Here is an 8,507-nt window from a genome sequence, read left to right on the forward strand (position 1 = left end):
CCACAACTTCTTCCCTTTGCACCTCAACACGCATTAACAAATGTATTAGTAGTTGCCATACACTAACTCCTTGTAGCATGTAACTCTTCTTAACCTACTTCTAGATGTAGGACAGCCAGATTTTTCAAGAAACTCAGTTCTAAAAAAATTATTTTACTGTGTATTTACAAAGTAAACTTTACACAATTTGTCAGTATACTAGAGAAGGCAAAACCCCCTGTAACTATTACTAGCCTCCATTTACTAACATACTCCAAGAGTTTATGACCAGTATTTCCAGGGTCAGAACAGGGTGGGCTTCTTTAATACTATACTGGAAAGCTACTTTCATTATGTCCATCAGAGGTATACTGCCAGTATGTCAAGTTGTCAACAGACTCTCTCACCAACAGCTGACTCCAAGAGTTGCTCGTCTCAGGAAAAACTCACTTCATGGAGCTCCAGTAGGAAACCTTCATCTCTGCAATAAAATGAGTCTGTGCCTTCTCCAACAATAGAAAACCTAAGTACAGAAGAAATATCAGGAGAAACTTCAGCAAACTTCAGCATGACCAAGCAGGCTATAAATGTTGCAGTTCTTTCTCCTGTCTGAAAGGACACAGAGCTATCTACCCCAACAACCTGGTGCAACATGACCCCGAGTAGGGGTCCCCATCTCTTCCTCTCTGCTTGAATTTTCCATGCCAAGTCACTGCTTGCATTCTCATAATATGAAACAATGCAGGCAGAATTTTATAGATCTGTCAGCCACCTGAAGGTGATAAAACTTTTAAGCAAAATAGTTCAGTACTACAGAAAATTGCCTCATTATGCAAAACCCAATCTTATTTTTAGATTCCACCTTATGTTCCCTTGTGTTACACTTCACTTGGCCTGAACAGAAATTAATACAGGAAAAAGGGTCCAAACTTAGAGATTTCCAACCTGTGATTTTGAATTACCTTTTTTTTGTTTCTTTTAATCAGCAAACTCTAAATAAAGTGCTAAAGAACGATGTTCCCATGAAACTTAGAGGAGTATAATCATGGGGGGTTTCTGGTAGCAAAGCTGAAGAACAAGAACAGTGCAGCTTCTAAGTTTTCTGTTTTTATAGCTTTCAATAGATACACAATATTTAAAAAAAAAAAGTCCAAACAAAACCACAGCATTTCTCTTTTCTTTTTCTTACTTTATCATTGTAAGGCAGCATTAAGCACCCTGTACAGATGAGTACAAGATCACAGAATCATCAAATAGTTTGGGTTTGAAGGGACCTTAAAATACATCTAGTTCCTATCCGCCTGCCACGACCAGGGAAACAGTCCACTAGAACAGTTCTCTCTAAGCCCCATCCAACCTGGCCTTGAAGATGAAATATTACTGTACAAAGCTGCATACATTACAATGTCTCAACTTAGTCAGTCAGTGACAAAAAAAGTAGAACAATGCCTGTCAGTTTTTTCCCAGTAGAAGGTGAAACAGTGCCACCCATTGTTTTTCCAGAGTATCCCCTGCTGCAGAAAGCTGAAAAAAGCTAAATCGGTACTTCACATTCACTAGAGCGGCAGCTCCTGTTAAGCCTTTCTCCCTCAGTCCCAGCACTCGTTTTTACTATTGGCTGACACATCTACAGTGATATTTCACTAGGAAAGCTGCACAAGGGAAAATTCTTTGAACTTGTTCTACTATAGCTGAAGCCTCAAGAGAAACAAAAGGCTGAATCACAGAGAAATTAGTGGGTTTTATCCCTGGGAGCAGGAGTTTCTTTGACTGTACCTGTCAGTTTTCACAACCACTAGTTGTATGGAACTCAAGTGAATCTCAAGCTGAAAAGAGTAACATTATTACACCTCCAATATGTTACACATATTGCACACTGTAATATATTATATAAAATTACAACTGTAAAAATTGCTGTATGGTCTAAACATCCAACTGCTTTTTTTCATATCCTTCCATTCATTTTTTATCATCCCTTAATCACACCAGACAAGTATCAACCACTCCCTCTTAAGCTAGGTCACAGGTCATTCTGTATAATCAACATTCTTACCCACCAGTTTATTTTCGGTTACTATAAAGAACGTTTATTTAACCCAAGGGTCAGAAAATATTAGAACTGGAAACAATCATGCATTGTTGAGACAAAGAGAGCACTTAAGGACTTCTCTTAGAAAATAACAGTGCTTGTACACATCTTACTTACCTTATCTCTGGATGGTGGAGAAAGTAGCAACGTTTCCCAACAAGTAAAGTACCGGTCACAAAAACATCTGCAACTACTTGGTCTTCCATTAACAAAATATTTTGTGAGCCACTTTACAACAGAAAGTGGCCTGTTGCTTATACTCAAGAATGTGCAGGCCAGTATTTCAATTATTCAGGACTCTGTTTAACAACAAACTACTTGCCGCTTCAAAAGACCACAGGAAAATTCAAGAAAAGTCAAGTAGAGTGGATGAAATGATATAAAATTCTTGGCACATTTAGTTATCTCTGAACCAGTTACACTTTGTTCATTGCTAAATACTCCTAACCAGTCATTATATCTTGGCAGTGCCTGTTTCAATAGGACAAGGTAAGTAATGTTTTAAACTAAAAGATGGTTGATCCAAGCTAAATACACTCAATAGTTTTTTACAATGAGCATGGTAAAAAAGGCTGCTCAGCGGGGTGGTAGATGGATGCCCCATCCCTGGAAACATTCACAGTCAGGATAAACAGGGGTCTGAGCAACAAATCTAGCTGAAGATGTCCCAGCTCATTGCAGGCTTAAATAAATTACCCTTCTAACCCAAACTATGCCTGTACAGTGTTGTATTTTATGATTCAGACATCCTTGCTGTGGCTGGGGCTCAGCTGTGCTCTATTAAAAACACTCCTAAGACATACAAGTATCAGCAATGAAAACTCAAGATACCAACAGCTGAAATCAAGGACCCACACTAAAGAGAAAACTGTAGACTCCAAATGCATTTGAGAGTTCTCTCAAATGGTTCTGGAGGTGACAGCTTAAAACTGTGTATGCATGTTCACAACATAATCTTTGGAAGCAAGTTTCATCATGTCTGCACTACCACATCTAAAGATTTCTCTTACTGTGTAACTAAAGTGCCAACCATTCATTAAGAAATACTTTTTATTCTGAGCTCACTTTCTCTTTAGAATGAATAAGCATCTAACTCAGGCACCAAATTAGAAATTTATTACCAGTGCTGAGTATCAAGACAGATATTTCCTAGTGATACTCAGATGGCCATAAGAATTAATAGTTTGTTATGTCAGTTTAACATGGACTTGTGGATCTGCTAAAAAACATGCTCACATGACACTGAATTAGCAGAGAAGGCTTTAAAGAGTAAATACACAGAAGACTTTACAGTATTCCAGCCATTTATTTGCCAGTGTACAATATACATTTAAAAAGAAAAAAGAAAGAAGGCCCAAATAACATAAAATATGTATATAGTGTTTGCTAGACAAATACCTGACTAAAATCAAGGCATAGTATAGCTCATACTTCATGGAGTAACAATGAAGTTGAGGCACATTACGTTTGCTTTAATGGTTTACAACTCTTTTGGTCTGTTTAGTAGAAAATGAACCAACTGAAGCAGAACTTCATCATTAAAGCCTTTCACATTACTGTCTTCCACAACATCATAGAGAGGCTTACTGTCTGTACCCCAACAAATATTCTTTCGAGGGTTGTTTTTAATAGTTTCTGAAGTTAGTGCTAAAGTATTTAGCTGGTAACAAAAGAAAGCAAAATATTTTCCATCAGTAACTACTGCCTGCGATACAAAAGGACGGGTTACATCTGCTTCATTCCAGAATCCTACAAAATAAACAAATACAACAGAACTTAGATTTCTATCAGCACACAGACCTAAACCCTAGTCCCAAAACAGAAAAACTCTGGGAATTGCAGCAGCTACATAGTGGGGAAAAAGTCCTGTCTGGTTTAGCAACACAAGCATTTTTCATACAGACTAACCAAAACACAATCACCAACAAAGGTTATGTCTAAGATCAGGGACACAGAGGCATACTTGTATTTTGTACACAGCTCCCTATTAACAGTTGATTAAAATCACTCACTGATCAGCCAAGTGACTTTTCCAAAGCAGTTAAGTTACTTATGCATCCAAAGTCCTGCAAAGGAGCTGAGGGAAAATGTCTTTTTACTATTTCACGGCTCTCAGATGCAGTGAGCATTTGTTTCATGACAAAAGCATGCACATATATGCACAAACACAACTGACTATAGTAACCAGCCAGACACCAAGAACCCTATGTCAGTAAGTGTATTTTAAACAAACCCCACTGAGCACTTGTTAAATATGTTAAAAATATTTACATATTTATGCATGTGCACTGGTATATACACAGATATTTTTTAAGAATGTTACTATTATGTACCACAATGCTAGAAAGCGTTACAGAAGAAAAGTCATAGATTTGAATAATGCTGCCATTACAACTCATTATGTGTTCACAGCTGACCAACTCTGAAGACAGGACTTATTCAACTTCAGTATTTTACATCCATAAAGGAAGCTTTTTAATACCCCATGAAAAAAATTCATGCAGAGCCAGCAGTATACACTATAGCCAGAGAATTTTTTTACATGTGCTGTTTCTTAAGTGAAACTACAAGCCATCAGGTGCCTTACACTAACACTAGACAATAATTGTATTTACGAGAATATGTGAAAGACTGATCTGGTCTAACCATCCAGGTCTTCTGGGACTTTTTTTAGAAAAATGTAAGCATAAAATCCCAAGGTAAGGCTGCTGACATTTTTCTTTCATTCCTAGTATTTTCATGGAATTGAAATTATTGAAATAAGTGCTAAGCAACATAACTATTCCAGAAGGAAAAAAAAAATCAAAACTGCTTGATGTCTACCACATTTCCCTCTTAAGGAAGAAAGAGCAAGTGAAAGAAAGTGAAACTGAGATTTTTGCACAGGCTTACTGTTATATACAGAAAAATATTTTTCTCTGTATTTAATTCCCCTGTATAAAAATACTCCAAATCTTAACTAACTCTTTTATTAGTTCAAGTACATCTGTAAAGACTTATTTAAAAGACAGTCTTCAGGAAAAAGAAACTCAAGAAAAAGGCGGTGGGGAGAAAAGTTAAAAATCTTTACAGTAGGCATTCATAACCAGGAAAAACTTGTTCAGCTAACTATCTCACCTTGATACATTGCTTGTGCTGCTGTCCAGGCAAAGAGACTTGCAATTCCATTTGATCTATAAACAACTTCGATCTGATCCTCAAGACGCGCTTTTATAAACCTCTCCCGCCTCAGTTTGTCAGGAAGGAGATGGAACTGGGTATGTCCATAACAGCATGGATCTGCAACCTTTGATCCTGAGTTCCCCAAAACACAATTACCAGTCAGAGAGAGAACACTCTTTATTACACATACAAACACATACTTCACTATCAGACTCTAAAACTAGAACCCCTACTATAGATCTGTGAAGAGCTGCCTACTTCCAAAAGTCAAGAGTTCACATCCTAAAATAAGAATTTCCCTGGAGATGTATCAAAATTCAAAGTTCTGTGTCAATTTTCTATTCAACTAAACTTTTTCAAGCAATTTTGGACACACAGTACCATATGCACAGGAGAATGCTACTCCCCTTTGCCTAACTCACATGAAATCTCACCAGAGATCTATACATTACATTAATATATATACAGTATACTTAAAAACACACAACTTTTTCTGGTAATGGGAGGAGAAAGATTGAGGTGGCATTAGTTTGGGGTTGGTTTTTGTTTGATTGGTTTGTTGGGGTTTTTTACAAAAAAGAAGTTAATATTTCACAATTAAAAACTCTTACCTATAAATACCTTATTTTCATACTGTTTTTTGAACAATGGCAGTTTGGATGGCTTGTGATCAATAACAGGAACATCTCCGAGATTTGACTCCAGGGGTACAACCTTGAAGACAACAGAAGAAAGAAAAGTCTTGATGTAAGACACACTTCTGACATCAGATCTACTGTAATACCCTACAAGTTCTGTAAAAAGTTCTGCAAACATAAAAGTTTACAGAACACACAATGGTTTTCTGTTTGGGGTGGAAACTGGACAACAGAGACCCTCAGTAGCTACACAATTACCATTATATAAACCAGCAAGAAAAACATTACAATGCTGAAACAGAACATACTTCCACCAAACTTGACGTTCAAGAAAATAACTGCCAAGCAGTAACAAGAGGCAGGAATGCTCACACTCATTTTATATGTGCATTTACTTTTTTTTTTTTTTTACCTCCACTCCTATTATTCTCCTCCAGTGAGAATGTTCCACAGCACATTATTCATTCTTGCCTCTGTTTCCAAGCAGAGAATGTTAAAAATTCAACTTAGCTAAATATAACAACGTGCAATTTAAAGTACAAAGAGGATAAAAAGTTCAGAAGATTGGCTCAATACCTACGAAGCCATTACTACAATACTGTAAGGGTATTAAAACTTGAAAATACCCAAATGTACTACATACTGATTAAGTAGGTCCTCCACAAACCACCTCTGCATGGTTTCAATGGTTGTCATAAGTCAAAGTGAAAATGCACGATATTAACTTGCTGTTGAAAACATCCCCACCTCGGGAAGCTGCTTTGGTACACGGATCTGGAGATGCGGGTTATCATCTATTTGGAATCGCACAGGATCAACTCTACCCTTTCGATGTCCGTGAACAACAACTTCCTTACCGTGATGCCAGTAATAGTTAACTTTAGGGTTTAGATCTGAAACAAAACAAAAAACACAAAAACCCACTGATTCGCCTCTTGATTTAAAGCCCTCCCAAATTCTTCTGCAGCTGCAGTAAGATACAACACCCAAAATCCACGCAGAAGGATGGAAACAAATTCCTAGTGATGGTGTGAACAAGTGAGATACACAGCGACTGTCGTGCCAGCTCACAGACTGACCCTATCGCCCAAAGGCTCCCACGTCCCCTTCCCTGCCAGCCCCGCTCCGTACCGAGGGAGGAAGCGGCCAGCAATGGGTTACGACCGGACAGTGAAGAGGCGAGGGTGGAAACGAGCTGCGTGAGGAAGGGGCCGGACGTCTGATCCTGGTCACAGTAGAGAAACGGCCGCTTCTTTTTCTGGTAAAAGCTCTCCTGGAGAAGGGCGTCGCAGGCGAGAGAGCGCAGCTCGCCTATATCCGGATACGGCGCCGCTCCCGCCGAGGGCTCCGGGGCTTCCGCGGCCCCCGGCGCCTCCGCAGCGGCCGGCGCCTTTGCGCTCGGCTTCGGGGCTCTGCCGGTCTCAGGGGTCGCTCCCGACACCACTACCGGTGGTTTCGCGGCCGCGGCTCTCGGGGGCATTCCCGACACTAAGACGGTTTTGGTGAAACTGCGGTACCAGCGGTCGGCGTTGAGGGCGAAGGTCTGCGGGTACACCATGTACTTGGGCCGCTGCAGCTTCCCGTACAGCCGCAGCTTCTCCTCCACCGTGGCCGCGGCGTGCACCCGCTGGTTGAAGCGCTGCAGGCGTCGCGTCTTGGCCGCTTTGCTCTTGGCCGTGATGGACGCCACCACGGGCGGGTAGAGGGGGCTGGCGGGCGGCGAGGGGGCGCCGGGCACCGTCTCCGAGAACCAGCGCCGGCCGGGCCGCAGCAACCACCGAGCCCCCAGTGCCGCCATCTCGCGAAACTGCGGAACGGCGGCGGGGCCCTGTCCGCAAACCGCGGCAGCTGATTGGCCTCTGGGGACCACGTGATTAGTCAGGCTTCCGGTGGGCGGGAAGGTTCGCCTGAAGCGGGGGCTGCCGGGCAGGAAGCGGCGGGGCCTTGAGATTCACGTGGCTGGGAGCCCCGCGGCGTGGCGCGGAGGAGCTTCTGCGCATGTGTAATAGCCGCAGTATGGACTCTCCCGAGCGGGAACTACAGCTCCCAAGATGCTTAGCGAGAATCGGCCGGAAGTGCCTGAGCTGGCGGCAGAGCCTGCGCTCCGCTGCGGGCGGAGTCTCCCCGTGAGGAACCTGGTGTGGCGCTGGGAGCTACGGAACGGACTGGGCTGAAGAGACCCCTGAGATTATCGAGTCCGGCCTGTGACTGAACACCACCATCTCAATAGATCGTGACACTGAGTGCCACGTCGTTTTTTCTTAAACACCCCTACGGCCGGGGAGTCCGCCACCTCCCGGGGCAGCCCGTTCCAGTATCTTATCACCCTTTCCGTGAAGAAATTCCTCGGAATGTCCAAGCTGAACGCTCAGCTATGTCCTCTCGTCCTTTTCCTGGCTGAAAAGGCTCGACGGAGCATACCTGCTTCCATTGGGGAAGGGGAGCCAGCTTGGAGCCGGCTTTCCGCAGGCCGGGGTCCCGAGGAGCCGGGTCCAGCCTGGGCGCCTCAGCCTCCCGCTGCCGTGCTGCAGGGAAGGGCCGGCTGTGCGGCTACCCGCAGTGCTCAGTGTAAACTGAAATGACTCCCTGTCAGAGACATTACATCCTGCAACGTCTGGCTTTAATAAAGGAATTAAACT

At 42.4% G+C, this 8,507-nt stretch overlaps 1 protein-coding gene across 1 annotated transcript; it reads right to left on the bottom strand.

The window, feature by feature from the left end:
- Positions 1–3,354: 3,354 nt before the first annotated feature.
- Positions 3,355–7,738, bottom strand: MRPS30 (mitochondrial ribosomal protein S30). Its single transcript, XM_054003972.1, has 5 exons — positions 7,000–7,738; positions 6,616–6,761; positions 5,842–5,944; positions 5,186–5,362; positions 3,355–3,817 (listed from the first exon to the last, which is right to left on the bottom strand). The coding sequence occupies exons 1-5, from the start codon at positions 7,664–7,666 to the stop codon at positions 3,549–3,551; spliced, it is 1,362 nt and encodes a 453-aa protein (XP_053859947.1). The 5' UTR covers positions 7,667–7,738; the 3' UTR covers positions 3,355–3,548.
- Between the last annotated feature and the right edge of the window lie 769 nt (positions 7,739–8,507).

This window comes from Vidua macroura, chromosome Z (genome assembly GCF_024509145.1).
Source record: "Vidua macroura isolate BioBank_ID:100142 chromosome Z, ASM2450914v1, whole genome shotgun sequence".
In the NCBI taxonomy this organism is placed as follows: Eukaryota; Metazoa; Chordata; class Aves; order Passeriformes; family Viduidae; genus Vidua; species Vidua macroura.

Bases quoted from the DNA above. Each gene is read 5' to 3' on its own strand.
- MRPS30 (XM_054003972.1), bottom strand. From the start codon at position 7,666: ATGGCGGCACTGGGGGCTCGGTGGTTGCTGCGGCCCGGCCGGCGCTGG. The intron at 6,762-6,999 runs GTACGGAGCGGG...GTTTTGTTTCAG, and splicing joins GCTGGCCGCTTCCTCCCTCG to ATCTAAACCCTAAAGTTAAC. The intron at 3,818-5,185 runs GTGAGATAGTTA...TTTATTTTGTAG, and splicing joins AGCACAAGCAATGTATCAAG to GATTCTGGAATGAAGCAGAT.